General features: G+C 48.0%; 1 protein-coding gene across 1 annotated transcript in view; it reads left to right on the forward strand.

Moving 5' to 3' along the window:
• The window catches only part of B4GALNT3 (beta-1,4-N-acetyl-galactosaminyltransferase 3), a 62,271-nt gene that overhangs the window by 26,098 nt on the left and 10,101 nt on the right, over positions 1-26,072 (forward strand). The window contains exons 2-9 of the mRNA XM_021535177.3: positions 12,889-12,992; positions 13,683-13,760; positions 22,393-22,488; positions 23,024-23,114; positions 23,967-24,067; positions 24,439-24,506; positions 25,025-25,103; positions 25,494-25,560. Coding sequence (XP_021390852.2) covers positions 12,889-12,992; positions 13,683-13,760; positions 22,393-22,488; positions 23,024-23,114; positions 23,967-24,067; positions 24,439-24,506; positions 25,025-25,103; positions 25,494-25,560 — 684 coding nt within the window. The remainder of the gene's footprint in view (positions 1-12,888; positions 12,993-13,682; positions 13,761-22,392; positions 22,489-23,023; positions 23,115-23,966; positions 24,068-24,438; positions 24,507-25,024; positions 25,104-25,493; positions 25,561-26,072) is intronic.

Consider the following 26,072-nt stretch of genomic DNA (forward strand, 5'->3'; position numbering starts at 1 on the left):
ACCCTGAGCTATTGTTAGCACCCAGGAAGTCATAGACACAACACAGTCCTCACCTCCATCCCAGGAGACACTGCACTGGGAACTTTTCCTATAAAACAGCCTATAAACTGCGCTGTAATGTTTCAGAGCACCAGACCCAGGTCTGATGCTCTCCCAGCAATGTAGAACCTGGAGCTTTGTGAGTGATTGGGGTCAGAGGAACATAAAGGACAGACAATAAACAACTTTTGGCAAAATGCAGGTGAGAGGACAGCTGCTCTCTCTGGCCTTCAGTTTTGGCAGAACATGCTAGAATTTTGGTTATTTTAATATATGTAATAGTGTAAGGCAGTGCACTCTTACCATTATGGAAAAGGACTCAAATTGAACAGTCAGTGGAGCTTGGTAGGAATCACACCAGGAGCCTGTGGAAAGGTCAGCAGAACTTAGTAAAGAGACTGAGGAGAGTATTTGGATGAAATCTCAGGTCAGCATGTAAACAACCAATGTCAGATGGCATTTTCAGTGGACATTTATTCTGAAGCTAGTACAGGAATTACTTAGTGAGTTTCCTGTACTGAATTACACAAGAGGCAGATTAGACTGTTGTTAGACTTCTGTTTGTCCTGAAGCTCATTAGCTGGATGAGTGCTGGGCAGTAGGAAGCCCTCTTCCTTGGCTTATGGAAATTTCCAGTGTGTTGGAAAGAAAATGATGATTTTGCAATCAGTCCTTGCAAAATCCCTTCCACCTTAAGCGGTTGGAAGGGCAGTTTTAATGCTCTGGTAGAAAGCTACAGCAGAGTTAAATATTGCACTGAAACAGGATAGCTCTGTGAGGCATGCTGGCCCAGCTCCAAGGCAACTAACCCGGCTGTCTCCTGCTGGGTGAAGGATCACCTCCTGGAAGCCCTCAGGAATGCCTGCTGGTGGCAGGGATTGCTTGTGGAAAACAGGGGCCCTGCAGCATTTGGCTGGCCCCTGCAGCCTGGGCTCTGGAAAGTTCAGCTACATCTCAGTTCATGAATGACTCTGAGATTGTTCTGTCTGGGGCAGAAGCTTAGCAGAATTCAAACCAGAAATTTCCCAGTAAATAATTTTTCAGTTCCCTGGAAGTTCTGAAAGTAGAAATAGTTCCCCTGGTTTTATGAAATTTAGGGCAGTGTGATAAAACACTGGACCTATCACACGTTTTGTTAATACAGAAGGTAGCACAGAAATTAGTTAAATTTGTAATACAGCTTAAATGTCATTCACAAAGTACAGTGATGGCACAATTTTACAATTGTATTTCCACTATGTTAAAGCAGTTTAATTTGTGTTTCCAACTCCCTGCTATAATAATAATAAAAATGTGAATATATTTAAGCTGCATCACAATGGAAAAAAAAACCCAACAATCTGCAACAACTCAAACTCCCTATATAGGGAGAGATTGTCGGGAGATGTAGTATATAAGGGATTTTTCCCCTAAGAACGTGGATCTCTTTCAACTTGGTCTTCAGAAAGGATCTACACTTGGAATCAGCTAAAAATGAGAGATGCAGTTTAACAATCGCTGTCACTTCAGATAAGGAAGATCTTCATCAGCTTCAAAACCCCTCTCAGTGAGGGACGTGCCTATGGGTCAACTGAGAGCAGAATAGTTGCTTTGTTTCTTCTCTTTCTGCACTAAGTGCATGCATTGTTATTGCTTCTACTGTGCTAAAGCAAACTGAATCTTTTCTATCAGCCCTTAGAAAGTCCTTTAAACTACTTGAATCATAAAACCTCTCTGATTCTCAGCTGTGCTGTGCCTCACACAGGGGTCTTATTTGTACTTCCTCTAATTGTATGTCTGCACATCTGCAAATGTGCTCATGGTGAGCAGGTGACAGCAGCACACTGGAGTCTTTTTAGAGGAAAGTTCAAGGATAGTGTTCCACACACCAGCAAGGAGACAGAGCTGGGCAGGGCAGAGCCCAGCCCGGGAGGGCAGAGTCGGGTGGGGCAGAGCCAGCCCGGGCAGGGGGTGGGGAGATGTCGAACCGAGCTGGGCCTGGCTTGGAATTTGGGGGTTGCCAGTGCCCCAGGGCCCCCTCAGCTCAGTCCCGGTCCCTCTCTACAGAAAGGGATGTTTCCCAACTCTGCCACCCAGAGCATCCCTCCTCCATCATCACCTCCCTCCCAGCTCCAATGGATTTTAAGGTCCTGGGATGCTCAAAAAGAAAATAATTTTTAAGGCAAGATTTACAGAGCAAACTTAAATTGCTCTTCTTGCCTCTTCTTGTGTGGCATCTCTTAAGTCTTCTTGAGGAAGTTTTTAATTGGAAGACACCACATTAAAAAAAAAAATAATCCCAAGTGAGAGTAGAGTCTGTCGCAGTTTAGCAAGTTGAAAATATTCAGCAATCTCAGTAAATCTTCTGTCAAACAATGGGATTTAGGCATAAGTGTTTTAGCAAACTAGGTCGCAGTAAATACAAACTCTTTCTTTTTGTCTCTGTAGAGGTATAAGTTGAGTATCAGGGAAAGGTTTTTCACCCAGAGGTTGTTCAGGTACTGGAACAGTTCCCCAGGGCGGTGGTCACAGCTCCAAGCCTGACAGATCCCAAGGAGCATTTGGACAAGGTTTTCTGGGATTCTTGGGACTGTCCTGTGCAGGGCCAAGAGTTGGACTTGATGATCCTTGTTGGGTCCCTTCCAGCTCAGAAGATTCTGTGATTCTGTGGGACAAAAAGTAGTTTCTGTGAACTCCTCCTGGTTCCCACTTTCTTAATTATTTTTGTCAAGTATGTTGCACAGGCTGGTTTGATATCCAAAGCCGGACATTGACGTGGGAGTTCAGACAGAAGAAACAATATTTCAGAAGTTCGTATTTTGGAATTATGTCACTGGGTAAGAGCTCTATAAAAGAGAATTTACACAACCCTGTTTTTTCCTCATAGCAACCCATGTTGTGTAAATAAAGCTGTCCCAGAAGCAAGTGTGTGTGCTTTGCAGCCTGTCCCGTTGCACAGCATGCATGTGCTCTGAGGCAGGGTGCCTAATGGAAGGACTGGCAGCTTGTTTTGTCTATGTGAGTTTTGAGCCTGAATCATGGAAGAGATTGAGCATGCTCTTGCCCCTTAGTACTCTGAGGCTTGGTATTTTTAGTCATAGGTACATAGGATTTTCCATTACTTATCAAAATGTTAGCCTGTCTTTGCATGTTTTTCCGCCCTGACTAGCAGTTGGTATTTGATGATGATTCAGAGGAAATCAGTGTTACAAATCTCAGCTTTGCTAAACAGAGATGCTGGTGTCAGGTTCCATGCACAGTTCCATTGCAAAGACAGATGAAAGCTGACATTTGGGCTTAGAGGTCAGATAAAGCTTTGAGCATAGGTTTGGTGGTGTCAGCATCTGATGAGAAATTTCAGACGTTCTTGGAGAATATCCTGATTTTCCAGTTGCCTTTTGCTGCCATTTTAATCTATGTGTTTACAGCAGCCTTCCAGTACCTAAAGGCAGCCCACAAGAAAGCTGGAAAGGAACTTCTGATGAGGGCATGTAGGGATAGGACAAGAGGGAGTAGATTTAGACTGAAAGAGGGCAAGTTTAGCTTAGATATTAGGAAGAAATTTGTCTCTGTGAGGGTGAGATGGTGGCACTGGAACAGGTTGCCCAGAGAAGTTGTGGATGTCCCATCCCTGCAAGTGTTCAAGATGAGGTTGGATGCGGCCTTGAGCAGCCTGGTCTAATGATTTCCCTGCCCACGGCAGAGGGGTTGGAACTTTAAAGTCCCTTTTCAGCACAAATCATTCAATGACACCTAAATCTGAACCAGAAGTTGTAGTTTCAGATTTTGAATCAAAATTGTGGAAGTAAACTTATAAACAGGGATTGCATCCAGGTTCCTGAAATACTTGGGAGTGGTTTTAGAGCCTCATCTAAACCCCAGTAACATCATTAGAAGAGCTTCATCTGACTCAAAATGCAATCATTGGATTGTTTCCGATGTGCCATACCTGGAGAGCAGTACCAAAGCAGCGCCTCAATCACTGCACTGTCACTTCCTCTTTGTTATATTGGAGACTTGTTATATTCCTGTGATATTCCTGATATTTATCAGTATGTGTGCTGCTGGTTCCTCCTCAGCAGAGCTGTTGGAGAGCTTTTGTGTTGTCCCACAGTTTAGAGGTGCCTCTGTCTTCAGGGCTTTGTTTGATGTCAGAGCAAGGCGTCCCATGCGGAGCCATGGGCAGAACAGTCATTCTGCTGTCTTTCAAGAACACAGGCAATTTAAAGTAATTTAAACAAATCATAAGATATTTCTGGGGTGACCTGCAAGAGAGTTGGTTTAGCTCACCTCCTTGCCTCGAGGTCAGGTCAACCCTACCTGCACCATTTCTGGTAGGTATTTGTCCAGCCCCTTCTTTATTTTCCTCTGCCCATAGTCATGTCCATAGTCTGCTTCCAGTCACCACTGAAACTGAAAGTGTAGGGTAGTAATTTTGTTGCAATGCTCTCAGAGACCGTGGAAATAACAATTTCAGCAGTAGTGAGTTACTGCTTTTGAGGTGAATTCAGGGGAAGAAAATGTTTGCAGCAGCTTTGAGCAAAATAGCAAATATAAATGGCAAGTAGAGATATAAGTAAAGTGTGGGGATTTTTCTCATGGAAGCAGTGAATGGCATTTTCTACAGCACAAAGTTCCACAGACTGAAAATCAAGCTGCAAGAAGATATTTTGGGAATGCTGCATCTGTGTGGAAGGTATTGATTCTTCAGGAAAATCCTCACCCAAGATAAAGTTAATACATTAGCTATGTTTGATAAAGCAGTAACAGATGTTGACTTGAAGGTGTGTTGCTCAGTTGATGTTCAGCTTCACATCCTAGACAGCTCCTGTATTAAAAAAAAAGGGTCTTGGGAAACTCTTTAGGCAGTCTGTTGCTGCAGCATTTGGATCACTTGAGAAAAATGCACTTACCAAAGCTTTCTGAAAACTTTGTGGATTACCTTGTTGAGCTCTCTTGGGCACAGTCCTGTTGGAGAAAGAAAAACAGCAAAGGCTGCTGAGCTTAAAATTGCTGTATTCTTTCTTGATTTTTGTACGTCCCGATGCTCAGGGGAGGGAAGCTGCTTACGTATGTTACATCTTATTAATTGCATTTTTTCAGCTACTGTGGACATCAAAGCAGCAGATCTGTTGGTGGTAGAAAGCACTTAGAAACATGCATCTCTTTGCAAAATCAGTCCTCACTGGTGCTCATGATGATGTAGTATGTATGAATTAGAGCAGGCAGGGAGCCTGCCAGGCCTGTGTACAAGTGCAGTGCCTGCAGTGTGTTGCACTGAGGTACTGATAAATGGAGGCAAACTGCAGCTTTAAATAACTTGTTACCTCAACAAACAGGCCTTTGTTGCCTATCCTGTCTCTAAGGACACAGCTTCATCAGTGTCTCCAAATGGTGGGGAGAGTGCAAGGAATATGACTTGCAGTGATCAAAAACAGGTGGAACATCTGCTTTTCATGGCAGTCATCTTGAGGTTTAGGTAGGAATTTTTCAAGTTGCTACTATTATTTGTATTAAAAACAAAATAAGGCAGATGGCAGAGTGTGAGTCAGCCGTTGAGGAGGTGCTAACTGGGAGTGAATTGGTAGAAACCCATGCAAATGTTTCAGGATTAAAGACATTTAAGACATTTTTAAAACAAAAATAATGCCTAATGTTGCAGTTCACCATCAAAGTAGCAAATTACTTTTACTTTAGAAGCAGGAATAAAAATCAAAATCTAGCCTGATATACAAAACATCTGACTCTGTGTTCCTCTCACAACCTGCTGGTTTTACCAAGTGCTCCAAGTACTGAAGTTCGAGCAAAGGCAAACCTCACACCAGTAAATGTTTTGATGCAAATCCCATGAGTTGAAGACAATGACTGGCAGAAGGCTGGCTTGGTAAATGTGATTCCATGATGAGAACTATTCAAATACCTTTGTTCTTGGCATGACTGGAATCAACCCTCTTTGACTGGCTGTAGCTGTTGTGAGAACTCTAGCTGTGCCTGAAGACTGTAAAAGCCTTCAGGCACAGCTATAGAGTAAAAGAGAAACTGCTTTTGATGGCAATATTGTACAAAGAGGCAGACACAGAGGCAGCCTGTATGCAGCACAATGTCTTGGGGACAAGAACACCATAATTGCAGCACAATTGCCATGTTCTGCAAATTAACCAGTGAAACTTGCCAGCAGTTAAGGATTTTAACTGCACAGTTATCATGGCCATAATGTTAAAAATATATTTTATGATTTAAGAGCTTCTGTATGTGTTTTATGTGGTTTAAGATGGCCCATGGAATACTGCAAGAGGGTAAGAGACTAGCCAGCGTTTCTCCCTGCTTTGCTGCAGAAGTTAGCAGTGCCAAAATCATGGGCTTTTATCTCATGCTGCTGAATGCAGCACTAGGTGCTCTTCTGCTCAGTCTTCATTTGAGCCAATATTTTCTCCTTCCCCTGAAAAACAGAGTGCTCTGCTCTTCCCCCTTCCTCAGTCTAATCCTTCAGGATTCCTCAGTGGAGGAGAGGGAGAGGAGAGATTAAGTTGCCTGTTTAAAAAGATGAGGATGAGCAGAAGACAGTGGGCTCTTGTGGCAGAAGTCGCCTCAGGCAGGGGGTTGTGACTGCACAGCCAAAGCTGTGGCTGGGCACCTCAGCTTCCTGCATGCTCACCTTTCCATGCTTGCATGAACTCCTGAACCTCCTGTGCCTTCAGCGTGGAAAGTGCAGACAAGCAAGAGTTTACAGTAGTTTTGCTCTAGTACTTTCTAGGTTGAAAAAGAGGCATTTCTGAAGCTGACATAGGAGCTCAGCCCCATATGTTTGCAGGATAGTGCAGCTACAGGATGGTCTTTCTCATTCAAATCCAGTACTGCATCTCCATATATCATATCCTTACTGAGCTTTCAGACAGCAGGCAATATTTGCTAGATAATTGTGTGGTTTTAATGATTTAACTAGGACAGTGGAAAATTTTAATGACAGAAGCAAGATTTTAATTATATTTTCTGTGAAACCAGTTAGTGCCCCAGCCATTGTTTATCAGTTCCTCACTTGCTGCATAAAATACATTTCCTGTACCTAGAGGGGAACAGCAGCAAGGTATTATTTGTGGGTGAGTCTGGCAGTGAGACTGCATTAGATAGTTAATGTCTGCTGATTTTCCTCTCCTTGGGAAAGAGAGGAAAATCAGCAGACTCTACCTTTTCCTCCATCATACTTCAAGTACCTTTAATGTTCTGCAGCTTATTGACAGTTTGCAAAGCCATTCACATAGCAGTGAATCAGAGTTGCACCTGGAGGAAGAATGGAGTAATTTATTTCTGCACACAAGGTTCCTAACTTGAGCTTTGTCCCTGGAGCTGGTCAGCAATCTTATTTTCAGATTCTGCACTAACCAGATGTAGAACTGTTACTCCCTCTGTAACAACTGGGTTTCATGCTCCTTGAATCCTTTTAACTGGAGGAGTGGTGTTCCAGTCCTGATCTGAGGACAAGAAGTTCACTCTTTTCTGTCTATCCTTTTAATTGACCTAAATAAGTATCCAGAGGCTTCCTTGCCCTGGCCCTACCCTTGAATTGGGGTTTTTGTTACTTTCTCTGGCCCTCTCCGTGATGACCTAATTCACCTGTATGTCCAGAAATTGTTGGCTGTCTCTCTTCACTGTATCCTTCACCCACATTTCTGTTTGTAGAAGGTCAGATTACACCTCATCCTCATGATTTTTGCACTTGGTGTTGTGGGGCTGTGTTGGTGTATGTGGTAGACCAGGAGATGGGATTTGCTTCCTCTGCAGAGTGGCACCAGCAGTAGGGTTTGCTCTGGTGTGTGAAATGCATGTCAAACTTTCTAAACACCATCTTATGTTCAGTTTCAAGCAACCTTCACCAGCATCTTCTGGACAAGTATGTTTGCAAGGCACCTAGGAGTAATGTCTGGGGGTATTGGGTATTGCACCTGCATACCTGTTCAGCCAGGAGGAGCACTGGGAAAGACCTCCAATGATGCTGAAGTCCCATAGAATAACAGTAAGTTGAAAATATTCAACTAGGATAAGAGGAGAAATAAGACCATCCAAGGGAGGCCAAAACATCAAGCCACGGTGAGGGGTCTGTGGATGCTGGTAGTAATGAAGAACAATGCCCTTCTTCATTCCTGCCATTTTCTTTCTTGCCCTATCCTTTCAACAAAAAGAAGAGGAGAAGGGTCTCATAAGAAGGAAAATGCTTTTGTGCAAAACAGCCTGTAGACCTGCTCTTTCCTGAGGCTGCTGAGTGAAATCATTTAGCAGGGTTATAAAAGGGCTGGCTAGAACGTGGGTGTTAATAGCATTTGCAGATATGTAAGCAGCAGTAACAACAGCAGAATAATCAAATCTCATCTTTCAGAGGGGAGGTTGATCACCTGAGTGGGTCTGGGATTTCCTCCTCTTGTACCATTGCCAGGTATCTTCACTAGCTAATTGAAATATCAAGTGCTATCTGGGGCTGGGGGCATGGCAGTGGCTGGATGGATCTAATCTCTGAACACACAGAGCAGCTCTGGTCACACTTCTGCTCCAAGGCCTGATAGCTCCCTGGGTACTTATCTCTGGCTGTGGCTTTCTGCTTTTTTTTTTTTTTTTTTTTTTAATTCTTTTTCCTTTTGAACTGGTCTTCAGGTGTATTGTTCTGTCAGAGTCATAACTGTTGGGTGAGATCTCTTCATCTCCACTTGCAGCTTCCTTTGCTGACTTTTAACCCAAGAGCAGTAAAAAGCATGGCTGAAAAGAGGCAGACATGGTGCTCATGCCTGACCGGACACTAGGCAAGAACCATCTCCATCTTATTTTCTCTTGGTACAGCTGTCCTGTCTCTTAATGAATGATTGAGTCACTGGAGCTGTGGGCAACTGGCTCCACACTGGCTGCCTCATGCAGAGGCTCTGCTGTAGGATGCAGCATCTTTTTCAGCCTCCTCTTCAGCTTCTTTGCCTTTTCTTTGTATTCATCTGCCTCTTATTTCCAGTAGGAAGCTCAGGTCCTGAGGGCTTCCCATCGTGAATCCAGAGGAGCAGCTGCATGTTGGCCCTGCTGGGCATTTGGATCCTCAGCAGGCATCTGCCAGCCAGCCTGGTGGGAACAGCGACAAAAAGGATCACTTTTCTCTGAAGAACCACCTTCATGGCTTTGGTTGATCCCTGTGAGGGACCATTGGGGTACAAAAGTTAGAAAGAAAGATGGACCTCTGCTTGTAGAGAGATTGGACTGATGCCAAGGAGGGGGACATATGTGGCAGCAAGTCTGGCTGCTACTTCTGGCAAGCTGTGACTGCATCAGTGCTGCCTTCCTTTGAAGTGTTTGAGGTGAAAAAATAGCTTTGAAAAGCAACTGGTGTGCTTCAGGAAGTGATGGGAAATGCTTTGGTTAGTGAAGCCCAGAAGAGAGAAAGCTATCTCTTGCATCTCTCTGACAGGCTGATGGCAGCAATGCCTGGCCCAGCATCTTTTCCTGACTTTGAGACAGGCTCTTCCCAAGCCTTTGATTTCTGTCTTCATGGTTTTTCTGCCTTTTCACTTCGTAGCCAGAACTGGTTTTGTGGAGGGACTGGAGCAAAACCATCAAAACTAATAGTTCTGGCCTTCCTTCTTAGCAACGCTGAAGTGTTTGCTGAGGTGTTTTATTTCTTGACTCCTGCTTTTTTCCAGGCGTAGGCTTGTTGACTTTAAGTAGCCATCAGAAGAGTGCTTGAGCTAGTGGGCAGTGCTCAGGGAGAGCTTGAGGACAGGCTGAACCTGTGGTAGATCACCTTGCTCAGGTGCTCCTGGGACAGGGCAGTGGATGTGGCCTCAGGGCTCCCCTCTCCAGCTGTCACATGGCAGTGGAGACCTGCGAGGTCATGTCTTGAATCCTGTGACATGCTGTGGAGGAAACCTTGGTGAGCAGTTGGCCTCAGGAAGTGTTCTGGATGAAGCTGCAGGAGATCTGAATTTTCTGTGGTTTCCTCCCTTTAGTGAGGAAAGCATGGGCAAAACCAGGTCTTTCTTCAAGGGTGTCCCGTGGAGACCTCTAGGGAAAAGCCAATCTTTCAGAAGGAACTGGAGTGCCAAGAACTTTCCCTAAGGGGAGTGTTGATCCTATTATATTCTGAAAATCATTTCCTACCATGCTGGAGAATTGGCTTGTCAAAGCACAAATAACCCAGCAAGGAAATCACTGCCTCCAGATTAATTCGTAGCTCCTTTGTCTTTTCTGTGTTTGGCTGATGTGTTAGGTAAATATTTGTACAACACAGAGAATTGCCTCCCTTTCTTCTCTTTTCCAAGGGTCAGAGAAATGTCAGCCATTGGCACGTCCGTGCAGCCAGGCTTCTGTGTTTGCTGGGAGGCAGGCTCCATGCCAGCCATGGAACAGCCAGAGTGGCTGGCTGTGCTGGCCAGCAGCCCTTCCCAGAAGAGGCAGGTTACTGATGCTTTGTCCTGAGCTTATTCCACAGGGCAGTGAAGTGCTGAGTTGAACAATGAAACCAAATAACCTCTCCCCTCTGCACGCAGGAAAAAACCCTCCTGTTCTTGGTGTCTCCCCTCTGTGAATTTCTAGGGGTGAACTGACTTTTGTTGCCTAATTTTTTTTTTTTTTCCTGATTTACTTGATTCCTCTCTAGCCAGCTGTGCTTCAGTGATCCTTGTGGCTCCTTTGCAACTCAGGATACTCTACACTTCTATGGGTCTATTCTCTGAAAAAAATAGCCTGCTGTTCTCTCCCACTATTATAAGGAGCCCTCAAAGTAGCAAGTGCTGCATTTCACATGAACTACAAAATCTGTTTCAGCCCCATTCTGAGTGGGGCCATGTGTCCAGTTGCAGGACATTCACAAACAATAGTTTATGCTTCATTGCTCTGAACAAGGGGGAAACTCACTAGTTGCACGTAAAATTATAGAGACAAAGGATTTTATCCTTTTTTTTCCATGACAGTCAGTCCATGAAGCACAAGTTATGCTTAGCTGCATTTTTCAGTAGGTTACTCACTGAGTAACTGAAAAATCTTCTGCAAAAGATAAATACTGACCTTGGTATTTATAGTCATAAATTTAAATGCATAGCTTCAAATCAGAATCTAAGGGTGAGAAGATCTTGATCAGAAATTTGTGACTGTTCAGCATCTAACAGACCTGAATGAAACCCACACATTGAAACCAACACCAACATCAGGAAAGGAGGACACCCTAGTTGGCTCTTAGCTTTGTCTCTCACTTGAATCTCTGACTACTTTCATGTTTTTCACATTTTTTGCATTTTCTTTTTGTTAATTGCCCCCCTTTAATCACCACACCACAAGGCAGCTTTCTGCTCACCTCTGCCAGACCCTGTGGGACCCAGATTCAGGAACAAGTAGAGGCAGAGTATTTCAAGCCTATTTGTAGTTACGATAACTGGTCAAGAGCTTAGCACAGCCAGGGAGGGAGATCTGGCAAAGGGCTGTTTGTGAATTCTAGTTTTGGGGTGGTTTGGGGTTTGCCTTGGCCTCTGTGTAGTCCAGAGAATTTGGGGGATGATCCAAGCCATGTGGCTTGTAAAAGCCCCCTTCAAAGCAAGCAGATGGACCATGCTCCTGCCTAAGGCACAGCGAGTCTCTCATGCTGCTGATTGGGTGGGCAAGGTTGTAGGTAGGTGGACATGGTGAAGATTGGTGTGCTGCTTATGGAACAGCAAGTGTTTCCCCAGCAGTTCTTCCCCACTCAGGGCTTGTTCCTGCCACTTCTGGCTGTAGGAATAGTGTAGAAGGCTCAAACCATTCATATAAACACTCAGACTTGAAGCTGTTAGGATGGTTCCCTGTATATACCAAGGCAGTCAACTTCTTTGGGCTTCCTAGAGCTTTGGGGATGATTTCCAGTTGTAAAGAAAATGGGGAGAGAGCTGGCTGCTCTCCCTGGTGTGTGGGTAGTGAGCTGGTTTGCCACCAGCCTGGGAGAAGCCAGGGCTGATGGAGGTTTTGGAACTTGCCACTGAGGCTGGAGCTGCCATGCGGCGTGGGCACAGCACTGAGCTGCTGGCAGGTTGGTCATCTAGTGGCTAAGTGTCAAAATGTTTATCAGATCTGAGAGCCACATAGTGTGAGGCACTGTAGCACTGCTAGGAGGTCCGAGCTCTGCTCACCAGCACTGTCTCATTAATGATGGGGCAGCAGGCATGGGGAGAGTTACAAGGTTGTGCTCTATCTGCTTGCCTTTGTTCCTCCTAAACCCAGGAGGTCACTGAAGTTTTGGAAGGAAATCAGAATTCATCCTGACTTTTGGATTGAGCAGAATGAGAGGGGAAGGGAGTTTCAAATGAAGTTGTTTTGAACCTGGAAGGTGACTTCACTTGAATAGCAGTGTCCTTACCTGCATCACTGCCAATATTTTAGACATGGCAGATGAGTATCCATAATTTCCTTCAAGAAAAGAAAATTGAAGATTTTTCTTGTGAAAATAGGAGCATATAAGAACAATATTCTTTTGATGGTTAAGCTAATTAGTAATCTAGTTATTCTCTTTTCTTTGGCAGTGCTAATTGATAAAAATCTATATTCTTTAGTTTGACTACTGGGATTATCTGAGTAATCTAAAAAATGTTCTTAGTCCTGTGGTGATTAATGAAATCTCTGATATCTATTTTAGAACTATGATGAATCTTTAATTTAAGTATTAAATTAATAAGAAGGAGGAAAGAGTTATTAAGGAAGATACAGGCAATTTTTCCCTCTGTGCCAGTCTGCCAACTCCAAACAAGATAAAACAGCTCCATGTCTCTGCTGGACCATTCCAGAATCTGAGAGGTCTCTCAGTCTTGTAAGACCAGTTCTTACTGGTGACTGCTGCATTTTAACCCTTTTCCCTGACACTTTTCTGTTTCCTCTGTACAGGATACGAAAGTTGGAGGGAGCTTGCTAAGGTTCTGTCAGACACCAGTGTCCCAGGTGGGGACACAAGCCTTCAGCTGGACTATCCACAGAAGCTGGGACACCAGGTGAGGATGCTTGGGCTGCCTTCTGAACATGCAGAAGGGCAGCCCTTCCTTTCTGATGCTGGCCCCGAGAGACAGCTCTCTCTTCACACAGGGGAAACAACTTGCCACAGGGAAAAATCTGAGCTGACTCACAGCAACGTGAACCTACAATGGCTCCACTGTAGTCAATTAAATTATTTTAGATGTACCAAGCCATGGCAGTGGGATGAAGCTGCTGGCTGGGCTTGTGGCACAGGAAGGCAAGATAGAAGCAGAAGTGAAAGCTCAGGACTGAGTTTATTGCTCTCCAGTAAAGTCTCGGTACTGTTGACTGAAGGCATTTCTGGAAGAGCTATTGCTTGGACATTTTTGAAACATAGATGGGAAAAAAAAACCCCAGAGAATTACCTAAGTTTTAACTCTGTGCTAAAGTTAACTCTAGCAAGCAGTTATAAAATACTAGTATCCTTTTCCCTCAGCATTTTACCATGTAAATGTGTTGCCAAAAAGTCCAGGGAACATTTTCATCCTGTTACATCCATGTTTCTGGCGTGTCCTTTGGAAAGGGAGCTTGAAAACTTGTTTTATTTTCTCATATCTTCTACTGATGAGGTTTGAACCCTCTTGTAGAGCTGCTATAGAACCACCTTGTACATGTCAGTGCCATGCCATTTATCGGGTTATTTTGACTTTTCTCTACTTGTATTTCAGATCCAAGAGCTGCAAATAAGTGGGAGGAATAAATCAAATTATGCAGCTGTTGACAACCCTGTCCCATGGATGCCGGAGGTGGGTGCCTTTCTCCATCGTTTTGGGTGAGGGAGGTTAGAGCTAGAGACCTGTACAGCAAAAAAGAAAGGCAGGGATGTATGCCTGGGAATTAATTCACTTTACTAGAAGTCTACTCCCTATCACCTCCCTGCTTAATGGCACTTACAGACCTGAGTAATCATCCAGAAAGACTGGAGTGTCCAGATTCCAGATAATTCGGTGTCTCCACAACTCCTCAAGGCTCCAAGCACCCACCCACAATTCTAGGCAACCCACTACCTTCCTGAAAAGTGAAGTTTATTCAGGGCTGGGGTGTGTAGGGCCAGTCATTCAACAAGCAAATACATGACTGTGGAATACGGAAGTGCCACGCTGCTCTGGCTTTTGCCATCCAACCCCTGCATGTCATAGGTGGAGATTTCTCCACTTCAGTGGCACTTCCATGAACAGAGACCCTCTCTGGTGACCCTTGCAGGCTGGGGTAAACACTCCCTTTGTTTTCTTCATGCCTCAATTATTCTTTCCTCCCCTGTTCCCTTATCTCATAATTCCTCTTCAGATAAGGGAGCAATGCAGCATGCTTCTAATGAGAGGGACACCAGCCAGGGGGCATTTAGTTAATGGAGCCAGCTCACTAAATTCCTCAAGATTAGAGACCTGCACAAATTAAGGAGCCTCTGTGACTCCCCAGGGGAGGGAGCAGGCTGCTGGCCCTGCACGCAGGTCTCCAGATCTCACTGGCAATGGAGGGAGAGTGTATTCATCCAGCCACAGCAAGGAGCAGTTCAGGTCCCTGCAGCCTAAGCTTGGGCTTTCCTGGCAGCAGCCAGCATCAGCCACCTTCCAGTGCCCAGAACCAAATCAGGCCATTTATCTGCTCTGCGTCAGAGTGTGGGTTCTGGAGTGCTGGTCCCAGCTGGAGCCTGGGGTCTTCTCCAGCTGCAGGGCCTTGCAGGCAGGGCTGCCTCCCAGATGAGCAGCTGCTGGCCAAGAACCAGCAGGATGTCAGGGACAGGGCTGCTGCTGTGCCCAGGGATGACACTGAGCGTTCGCTGCTCCCCTCTCCCACAGCACTAGGCAATACAGGCTCTGTGTAGTACCTCCCAGCTTCCCTGAAGCTTTGCCCCATGTCTCTGATCCCCTCCCTAGAGATTTCCCAAAGCACATGAACCTGGAGAGTGGCCAGCTGTGGTGTGCAGTGAGCCTTTACCAGGTGAGAGGTGCAGCTGGTGAGGTGCACGCTGTGGCCTGGACACTTTTCTCTTTGGCTGTATAAGGCAAAATTTCCTGCCCTTGCTGCAGCACTGTGTGTACCCAGAGGGTCACCAGAGTCCCCCTGACTGCAAACAGAGGCCAGTGGTTCACCAGTACCAGCTGCAGGAGGTGGAGAGGGATCCATGGACACAGCTCTGTACAGAGCTGTTTGCTGTCCTCCTAACCACCAACCAAAATTTCTCCCAGCCTGGGGATTAAGTTTTTCTGTGGCTCTGCCCAGATTAATTACCCTGGGCCTATAATCCCATTGCACCCTTCCCACAGCATCTCTAATAACTTAATTGCAGCCTGTTTCCTGGGGCGAGGGACACCAGGTTGCCTCACACAGGTCGGGAAGCTGGGCTTTGTTTGAATAGAGAGGCATATTCCTGAAAAACATAAATAATTAACAGGGTTGCAGAATGAGCTGGCAGCCAGTGTTGCCAAAAAAGGACAGGTCTCAATTTTCCTCTCTCAGTTTCAGGATATGATATAGGCAGCTTAAGTCTTCAGCCTTGGATAATGTGGTAGGAAAGTGTGCTCATTGGAAATCCCAAACTGAAGTTTTGCTCTGGCATCCAGGGGAAAGGAGGGTTCACCCTTGATCCTGCTTCCTCAAGATGCCTATGTACATGATGGTTGCTATCCTGTCACTTCCAGGCACCAGAACAAAGTCTTCCAGCTCCCAGCATCACTCACTGCCTGCTCAGGAGAGACGTGGGGTGTTTTGTTTTACTAATTCAGAAATGTGCCTGGCTGTCATGAGGGCAAACCTGTGCTGTGGGATATGAGTGTCAGCATTTGATGCTGCTGTATGTGTGGGGAGGGCTTTCAGAAAAGTGTCTGGTTAGCCAGGCTGTTCTCATTTTCTCATTTACGTCTGCAAAACATCTGCACAGCTGTGGGGGGAGAAAGGTCTGGGCAGTGCTGGGGTGCGTTTAAAATGTCCTTTCCTCTTTCATGTCTGCACAGCCTCAGGACTTCCTTCTCTCTGCAGGGAGGTGTGAGGGATGTCCAGGAGCACAGCCCCTTGCAGGCAGCACCTGTAGAGTTGCACAGGTGCTGCACAAAACCAAAGCATTGTGCTGATACCAAACCTGTCCGAAGAGGAAGCATACTTTCCTGAGAGGACTGAAAGACAAAAGCTATTGCTGCTCACTCTGTCTCTGCTGATGTCCCTTCCTTGTCTACTCGTGCCCATCCAGACAGGGGGCTGTCTTGCTAACTTGTCTTGATGGATTCCCCCAAGTGCCCAGCACAGCAGAGCGTGCTGCCAAGCCCAGCTGCTGGCTGCTGAATATCACCCAGTCAGGGGAGCTGGGCCAGGCAGGAGGAGGGGCTGCAGCCACTCTGAGGAGACAGAAGAGTCTTACAAACTCAGGAGTTTCTAGTTGCCAGCACAATGTTGCCTTTCTTCTGTGGCTCAGGCCCTCTGTGTGCCCTGTTTATCATTCCCTGGGCTGTGTGCAGCTATGCAGCTGATTTGCCTCTGTGATGCCAAAGCCGCCCAGGATTAAATTAGGAAAGCTTCTCTTCTCCATCCTGCTCCAGTGACAGGGCAGGAGGTCGTGTCTCTGCTGCTGCAATTCTCTCAGCTTTGCTGCTTGCCCAGATCTTCTTTCTCTGGTCTCCTTGCTCTGCAGGAGCCCCTTGGTGTGTAGTGCCACCCTCCAGATAATTTTGACATGGTAGGGTTTGGGCTAGGAAGAGCTCTGGGTTGTCTATGTTCCTGATCCTCCTCTAAGGTCGGTTCTTGTAGCAGGGGCTGATAATCTAACATTTCTCACTAGAAGGAAGCAGAAATACCAAAGTCCTTTACTGCAATGCTAGGGCTGCAGACAGGCATTTTTCCAGCATGTTCAGCAAGGAGAGTTACAGGCAATTTTCCAGCATGTTCAGCAGGGAGAGTTGGGCTGGGGCTCCGGCCAACCACGCTCACAGACCCCTGAAGGGGCATGACTGCATCAGTGCCAAGCAAGGGCCATGCCCAGCTGTCCCCTCCCTGCCCCTGTAAGGGTTCAGCTCTCCCTTGCTGGGACAGCGCTGCCCTGGCGTTGTCCTCAGAGGGTGTCAGCCTCCCTGGGAAGAAGAGCTCAGGTGCTGTGCTCCAGGGCACACGTGTCACTGAGCTGTGCTCCAGGGCACACTCGCACTGAGCTGTGCTCCAGGACACACGTGTCACTGAGCTGTGCTCCAGGGCACACTCACACTGAGCTGTGCTCCAGGACACACGTGTCACTGAGCTGTGCTCCCGGGCACACTCGCACTGAGCTGTGCTCCAGGACACACGTGTCACTGAGCTGTGCTCCAGGGGACACTCACACTGAGCTGTGCTCCCAGGCACACTCGCACTGAGCTGTGCTCCGGGGCACGCTCACACTGAGCTGTGCTCCCAGGCACACTCGCACTGAGCTGTGCTCCCAGGCACACTCACACTGAGCTGTGCTCCAGGGCACACGTGTCACTGAGCTGTGCTCCAGGGCACGCTCGCACTGAGCTGTGCTCCAGGGCACACGTGTCACTGAGCTGTGCTCCAGGGCACGCTCGCACTGAGCTGTGCTCCAGGGCACGCTCGCACTGAGCTGTGCTCCAGGGCACACGTGTCACTGAGCTGTGCTCCAGGGCACGCTCACACTGAGCTGTGCTCCAGGGCACACTCGCACTGAGCTGTGCTCCAGGGCACACGTGTCACTGAGCTGTGCTCCAGGACACACTCGCACTGAGCTGTGCTCCAGGGCACACATGTCACTGAGCTGTGCTCCAGGGCACGCTCACACTGAGCTGTGCTCCAGGGCACACTCGCACTGAGCTGTGCTCCAGGGCACGCTCGCACTGAGCTGTGCTCCAGGGCACGCTCGCACTGAGCTGTGCTCCAGGGCACACTCGCACTGAGCTGTGCTCCAGGGCACACTCGCACTGAGCTGTGCTCCCAGGCACACTCGCACTGAGCTGTGCTCCAGGGCACACTCGCACTGAGCTGTGCTCCAGGGCACGCTCGCACTGAGCTGTGCTCCAGGGCACACGTGTCACTGAGCTGTGCTCCAGGGCACGCTCGCACTGAGCTGTGCTCCAGGGCACGCTCGCACTGAGCTGTGCTCCAGGGCACACGTGTCACTGAGCTGTGCTCCAGGGCACGCTCGCACTGAGCTGTGCTCCAGGGCACGCTCGCACTGAGCTGTGCTCCAGGGCACACGTGTCACTGAGCTGTGCTCCAGGGCACGCTCACACTGAGCTGTGCTCCAGGGCACACTCGCACTGAGCTGTGCTCCAGGGCACACGTGTCACTGAGCTGTGCTCCAGGACACACTCGCACTGAGCTGTGCTCCAGGGCACACATGTCACTGAGCTGTGCTCCAGGGCACGCTCACACTGAGCTGTGCTCCAGGGCACGCTCGCACTGAGCTGTGCTCCAGGGCACACTCGCACTGAGCTGTGCTCCAGGGCACGCTCGCACTGAGCTGTGCTCCAGGGCACGCTCACACTGAGCTGTGCTCCAGGGCACGCTCGCACTGAGCTGTGCTCCAGGGCACACTCGCACTGAGCTGTGCTCCAGGGCACACTCGCACTGAGCTGTGCTCCAGGACACACGTGTCACTGAGCTGTGCTCCAGGGGACACTCACACTGAGCTGTGCTCCCAGGCACACTCGCACTGAGCTGTGCTCCGGGGCACGCTCACACTGAGCTGTGCTCCAGGGCACACGTGTCACTGAGCTGTGCTCCAGGGCACGCTCGCACTGAGCTGTGCTCCAGGGCACGCTCGCACTGAGCTGTGCTCCAGGGCACACGTGTCACTGAGCTGTGCTCCAGGGCACACTCGCACTGAGCTGTGCTCCAGGACACACGTGTCACTGAGCTGTGCTCCAGGGCACACTCGCACTGAGCTGTGCTCCAGGACACACTCGCACTGAGCTGTGCTCCAGGGCACACATGTCACTGAGCTGTGCTCCAGGGCACGCTCACACTGAGCTGTGCTCCAGGGCACACTCACACTGAGCTGTGCTCCAGGGCACACTCACACTGAGCTGTGCTCCAGGGCACACTCACACTGAGCTGTGCTCCAGGGCACGCTCACACTGAGCTGTGCTCCAGGGCACGCTCGCACTGAGCTGTGCTCCAGGGCACGCTCACACTGTGCCAGTGGTGCCCTTCGTGTGTGACCTGTACCTGTTCTGGGCCTGAACTGGGATCATGCACTGCTGCTATTTCAGCAGGGTGATAAGGGGAAGGGTGTTGGGACAGCAATAGACCTCAAGGGCGGGAGAAATCCTCTAAATGGGAAGGTCACATAAAACCAGCTCCTTTGGGTACTCAGACTCATGGCTTCGATTCCTGGTTCTGGCCAAATCAGTCTATCCAGAATTTTCAAAGCAGATGGTTTTAAGGAGAGATGAGGAACTTAACTTGTTGCTTGCTAGGTCCTAAATTCCCAACCCTTTGCAAAACATGGCCAGATAGGAAGTCAAATGTAGGCCAAGCTGGGAAGTCAAATGCAGTAACCATGTTTTAGATTCATGTTCTGAAAACCATATTTTAGAAAATCTATTGACATTTCTGTGCACATGAATTGGGAACGGTGGTGATGTTGCTCTATAACTGCAATCTGCAAAAACCCCAAGCAGGAGATTTTTACAGCATGCTGCATGAGAGGATAGAGCAAACAGAAGAATTTCTCAGCTGCCTGTAATGGGCAGCTGTGAATTGAGTCGGAGGGACAGAGGTGATAGAGTTACAAAACAGCTGCTACACCAATGACTTGTGGGGGCCTAAAATTAAAGCCCAGCTCAGTTTTCAGTCCCAAAGCAGCACTTTGGGCAGCCAGCACTTAGCTGTCAATAATGTTCTTTATTTTCCTTTAAACAGAAACTAAATTAAACTGCTGTAACTCAGGAGAAAATTTGTTGATTTAGAAAAGATTTTTAAATCACATGCAAGAAATACTTATTATTTACCAGTTAATTATTTCTAGTAGCTGTGAGTACAGGAATTCAAGGTGATCTCATTAACTTCTACCCAGAATCTCCTTCTAGGGGGCTTTGTAAAGACTTCGGAGGGTAGGAGTGTTGGGCTAGAAATCTCAGTAATTATCTCTGTAAGTATTGATGGTGTACCTAGTACAATGGTGTCTGCCTTATTTTTTATTAGGCTGCCCTCTCTCTAATACTGTCAAACTGAAGTGAAGTTTTGTATTGCAATGGGACTGGTCCAAGTTTTACTCTGCAAACACTTGAGCAAGTATAGCCAGACTTTTGGGATTGGCCTCATAAATATCTGGTTTTGCATTTGGGCTGCCCCATGTCAAAGCCAGCCCAGCTTCATTGCAGTCCTGAGGTTTCAGATCATCCCCAGGATCTGTCTTTGGCAGGAGTGAACTGCAGTGCCAGCCTGTCCACAGTGTGGGAGTGTTGTGCTTCGTTTCATAGAGCTCTGAGCCTGCTGGCTGCCCTGTGAAAGCAATTCTCAAAAAAAAAAAACCAAAAAAGCAGCATCATTTTTGGGTAGCAGGAGACTTCCATAGGACTCGGCTTCTGGCAGTGATTCTCTGTGGGAGCCCAGCCTGTTCCTCTCACTTCATGTTCCATAAGAAACAGCAGTTGTCATTATTTGATTTGGCTGAGAAAAGCAGTGCAAGACCCTTGGGTATGAACCTGGATTTGGCCAAGGGGCACGGGACTGCACAGCAATTAAATTCCAATTCAGTGTTTGTCACACTTGCAGTGATTTATTTGTATTGCAAGTTCCTGCAGAGTCACAGGTTTCTTTTGGCTGCATCCATCATCCTGAGCCCGCTGTCTGTCTCCAGTCTTATTCTGTGCATTGCTCTGAGGAATTCCATCCACTTTGTCTTGCTTCTTTTCCTCTTATCTGGTGGGCAAAATCCAAGCTGATGGATGTCAGCAGAGGAGGGAAGAGGAGGAGATCCTAGAGGGGGGCATGATGGGCTTGCAGACATCCATGAAGCCCTAGCAGTGAGGACACCAGGGAGAGTGGGCTGACGAGAGACCACTCCAGAAAAGCAGTGGTTGTGAATGTGCTTTGCCTGGCACACAGAAATGGTTTTCAAGTGCATGACTAAAGTCCACAGCTCACAAGGAGCATTACTGGTGTGGAGCCAAATCTGCTTCACAGCCTTCCTTCAAGTTACAGTTTATTTCAAAGCACACCCCCAACCCACCATCCTGGGAAAAATAACTTGGTGAAAAAGTTTCTCTGGCAGAAGTGCACAGAGAGGTTGAACCCTCCTCCACTGTGCTGCTTCAGGCCTGCTAGAGTTTTCCCAGCAAAAACTAAGAATTTGCTGCCATCTGTAGACATTTGGGTGCTGTTCAGGCTCTTTCTCCAGCCCTGCTCCCACAGCCCTTATATAGGCAAGACAGCCACAGCAAAACCTCCCAATCCCAAGGCAACCTATTCCTTTCTTCAGCGTTTTGCCATCTAAGGTAGCTTGTACCGTCTCCAGCTTATTTATTCTTCACTGTTGGATGCCAGGCTTGTGAGGAGGGTTTCAGTATCAAGCTCCACTGGTTGCAGGCAGAAAGCTTGGAGTTTGCTGGGGAGCAGACAACAATTCCCTTCTGAATGGCTCTGACAGAAATGAAGTCTGTCCTTTGAGGAGTATGTTGCTGAAGTCCCACAGTGGCCAGCAAGCTTTCTCCAGTGCAGCTGTGCCCCAGGTCTCAGCTGGAGAGTGGAAGCCTCTCCTGATGGGGCTGGCTGTGTAGCAGGAACCTGTACTCGCACTGCACACCCTCCTGTGCTCTCCAGGCTGGAACCCCCACTTTCCTCAGAGTTTCTGTGGCTCTGCAGGCACACGGAGGCTATGCTGCCCACTGAGCTGCGTGTACTGCTGCTCCCAGCTCTGCCAGGCCTCCATCTCCCTGTCCCCACCATCTTCCATCAGCTTTACCTCTAGGACATGCTTTGAGAAGGTGATCTGCCATCTCCCCTCCCTAGGGTGTCCCTTTTTCCTCAGGTCAGGAAAATAGCCCTGAGAAGGTGAGGGAGTCCAAAACATTTTCTTGCAGAACGTCGGACGTTACATCATGGGGAGTTGTTGTCACCCTGCAGTGTTCCACGCCATGGCCTCAGAGCATAGCCCTCTGATAAAACACCTCCTTGATGGGGCAAACCCCAGCCATGGAACTGGGATGTCCCAAGCATTAGCACAGCTCCCTGGTGCCATTCAGGTGTGTGTGCCAACCCCACACGTTCAGCAGATGAGCAGCAGTGCTGGACCCATGTATCCTGCAGACCAGTCCATCATAGCAAAGGAACCTTCCTTCACTCTCCCAAGCGCTCCAGTACTGGGGCCATGGCCCAGGCTGTCAGAGCAGAGAGGGGACACAGGACACAGGGGTTGGATGCAACCGTTCATGGTGCCCCACTTCTGCCTTCTAGTTCCAGGGCCAGGCCAACCTGCATGTGTTTGAGGACTGGTGTGGCAGCTCCATTGAGCAGCTCAGGAGAAACCTCCACTTCCCTCTCTTCCCTCATGTGAGTAAGACCATGACATCCACTGTCCTGCACTTCCCAGCTCAGCTTCCCAGGTGGATAACCATTGTTCCCTTCATGTCCTGCCCCTACCTCCCTCTCCTGCTTTTTGTTAAAATCCACCACCTCCCTCTCAACCACCTCCTGTCCTTCTGCTGAGGGAGCAGAAAGCTTTCAGAAGAGTTCAAGTGCAACATCTCATCTGCTGCACATGGGAGGGTCATTTCACACATGCTGGCCTGCCAGGGCTCAGACACAGGCTTGAAGGAGTCCTGTATTTGGTGCTCTCCTTCCAAGTGGCTGGGGAATGCTATGTCCTGTCCCCACCATCCCCCATGCAGCTTTTGCCTTCTCAGCAGCACCTGCTCCATCTCGTTTCATACTTGGTTGGTTCTTTCACTCTGCCTCCATTGCATCCCATACCCCATCCTCCTCTCAGAGAAAACCCTCTGCCTTCCTGTCCCAGGGTTTTTAATTCTTCCCTTGTTCCTGTCACATCTGAAATTATTTTTATGAATTTTTTCTTCTTCCATTTCAGACAAGAACTATGCTGAAGAAGTTGGCTGTGTCCCCAAAATGGACCAACTATGGTCTCCGGATATTTGGTTACCTGCATCCTTTCACTGATGGTGAGGGTTCTAAGTACCTTCACTCATGTCTCTTGTCACCTTCCCCTCCCTCCCCTCCTGATGCTGAACCACTGGTGCCCTTACCCTGGCAAGCCCAATACCGTGTCCCTCACGTGGGTGGCCATGGCCTTGGCATAGCTGGAAACACATCTGCCTCCTCCCTCGTGAGGAGAAGCACAGGAGAAGGCAGATGGGAAGTGCTAGATAAATAACAATGCTGTTATGAATGCACAGCTCCACGGCGTGTATGTGGCCACAAACAATCCCTGAGCTTTGCCTCCCTCCCTCGCATGGCCAGGACTGTCCATGACATCAGTGATGTCCTTTCTGCTCCCTGGCTGCAAAAATGCCATCTGACAGCAGCTGACATCTGTGTCCCCCAGCCGCATGTCTCTGCCCCGAGCAGCCTGGTGGCACTCACCCTCTGTCACGGGCCCTGGACTGCAGCTGCCATCCGTGTGACCCCAGACAAAGGGTGAACCTCAAGCACCTCTGTCTCCTTCTATGGCTCCACATGCACATTCCTCCATCCAAACACTGCATCTCATACAGAGTTTTGCTCTGGAAGCAAAAGGGATGTCAGGAGGCTTTGCATAGACCTCTTAGCTTCCCAGGTTAGATGTCAGGTGAAGCCAGTGAAGGAGGGACACTGAATCAGTGACATCTGCAAAGTTTGTTTTCAGTCACAGCAGAGTTAGCAGAGAGGTTAAAAGTCAGGAAGGTGATAATATCAAAAGGGAAGGATGGTCTCACCAGGAGAAAGGGTAAAGGCAGCATTTTAGAGGAGATGGATCTGTTCTGTGCACAAGCCCTTACCCCAAAGCCTTACTTACTCCCTCCATCTCTTGACAGGGGAGTTTCAGTTTGCCATTGCTGCAGATGACAATGCTGAGTTCTGGCTGAGTCCAGATGAAAAGCCCTCTGGTCTCCAGCTGCTGGCCAGCGTAGGCAAGGTACAGTGCATGCTGCATGGCTTCTCCCATCAAGGCTTTAATGTTTCTGTGGGAACAGAGACCTTCCTGACTTACTGCTTCCTTGGACTACCCAGGTTTCTTTCCCTGCCCAATTGCAGACAACATCAGCACAGGTGCCAGATGGGGTATGACATGTGATATCTTAAGCCACTTAACCTCTTGGGAGTGCTATTGGGAGTCCCTTGTTCACAATTAAGGGACTTAAATCTGTCCATAGGTGATGGATTTCACGAATTATTTACCAGGAGGAATTTGAGGGAAGAGGGAAAATTTTCCTTTTTTATCATTGTCAGAGCAGTAACAAGGGAAGAACCTCACCTTAACTAGAGCCATCTTCTGTCTCTTCACAGACGGGGAAGGAGTGGACCGCGCCAGGAGAGTTTGGGAAATTTCACAGCCAGAAGTCAAACATGGTGAGGTGAGTGAGCAAAATCCCTCAGTCCCAGCCACCTCTGCACATGACCAGGAAATCACAAGGATAAGGGAAAAGCACTCATGCTTGCCCTGAAGAGTTTTGCAATACAGAGAAAGGGATTACTCTGGGGTATTGCCAAAGCTTTGCTGATTTACTGCAGGAACGCAACACTGAATTTTTCTTCCCTGGAGCAATCAACTGCCAGCATATCCAGGCTCCTGTATATGAACTATATCCCAAGTTTCCTGCCTTGGAACTGGCCAGGTTTCCTAGAGGTCAAAACCCAGCAGGCGACACTGAGAGGGAGTAATTCAGAATTAATTGAAAAGGGTCTGGAGTGCTCCAGGTGCATAAGTGAAGCTCCCTATCTCACTGTCAGGATCTGGATTTTCTTGGTCTAACCCCGCCTACCCTGAGAATTAGGTTGTTTCAGGGGTGTGGTTGCTCTCCACTCATTGTCTGCTGACAAGCTAAGAAATGTTCTTTAATGCTTCTGGTGACAGATACCTTGTTCTTTGCAGGTTGTCAGCAGAGGGCAGGTACTACTTTGAGGTGCTGCACAAGCAGGATGACCGAGGAACAGACCATGTGGAAGTAGCAGTGAGTCTGTGGAAATGGTGGTCCCGTATATGTGTCCCTACAGAGTTCAGGAATGATGTTTGTAACCATTTCCCTCCTTTCCCTGGCCTCAGCTCCTCATTGCATGAGATGCAGCTAATCCCTTCCAGAACCCTTACCTACTTCTGTGTGGGATAGTCCTGGCCATGTGTCAGGACCCCTTCCTCTGCTTACTTGGAATAGATCTGCCTTCTCTGGGGTCTGTTGCAGCTTTCTGGCCTTTCCTGGCTTGGATGTGTCCTGGGGGATCTCTGCTCATTCCCAGTCTTTTTCTGCTGGGTAAATTCAGTCCTAGTAGGGGTAGTGTGTTCCTTTTGTTCAGGCTTGGTTAACTCCATAGGTACTTCATTTTAATGTATTTCTCTGTTCCAGTGGAGGCTGAATGATCCAGAAGCGAAGTTCCAAGTCATTGATTCCCAATATCTCTCCCTTTTTGCTAGTAAGTATCTTCATCACAAGTTTTCCCAAGCACCTCCCCATTCTTCCTAAATGTATCAACATCCAGTGTTTCACCATGAATCATTGTCTAGCCAGGCAAATACCAGGCATACATATCATTGGGAGAGGAAGGTGGAGATAGTTCAAGAGAAAGACTTCTGGACAGGAGTGTGACTCATTATTAAATGTAGGAGAATCAGAAGTAAGATTGAAACATTATTTCATGGAAGTGTGGAGGTAGTGAGGAAGGGCAGAGAGGAGAGTCTGCAAAGATCAGAAGTGTTGTAGATTGGGAGTAACACAAGATGGAGATTGCGTGCTGAGAGCCAGGGGAAACATGAGTCCCAAAACATGGGAGCTGTGGGGGTGTGCTGCCAGCTGGACACAACCAGGGAGAAGGGGCTGCTCTGGCACTTCAGGACATTTCACTCTAAGTCCTGAACACAACAGGATACACTGGCGATGATGGGGGATGCTGCTTTCCTCTGTCCCAGCCTCATGTCTCTTTGAGTT

The sequence above is a fragment of the Lonchura striata genome, chromosome 5 (genome assembly GCF_046129695.1).
Source record: "Lonchura striata isolate bLonStr1 chromosome 5, bLonStr1.mat, whole genome shotgun sequence".
Classification (NCBI taxonomy): Eukaryota; Metazoa; Chordata; class Aves; order Passeriformes; family Estrildidae; genus Lonchura; species Lonchura striata.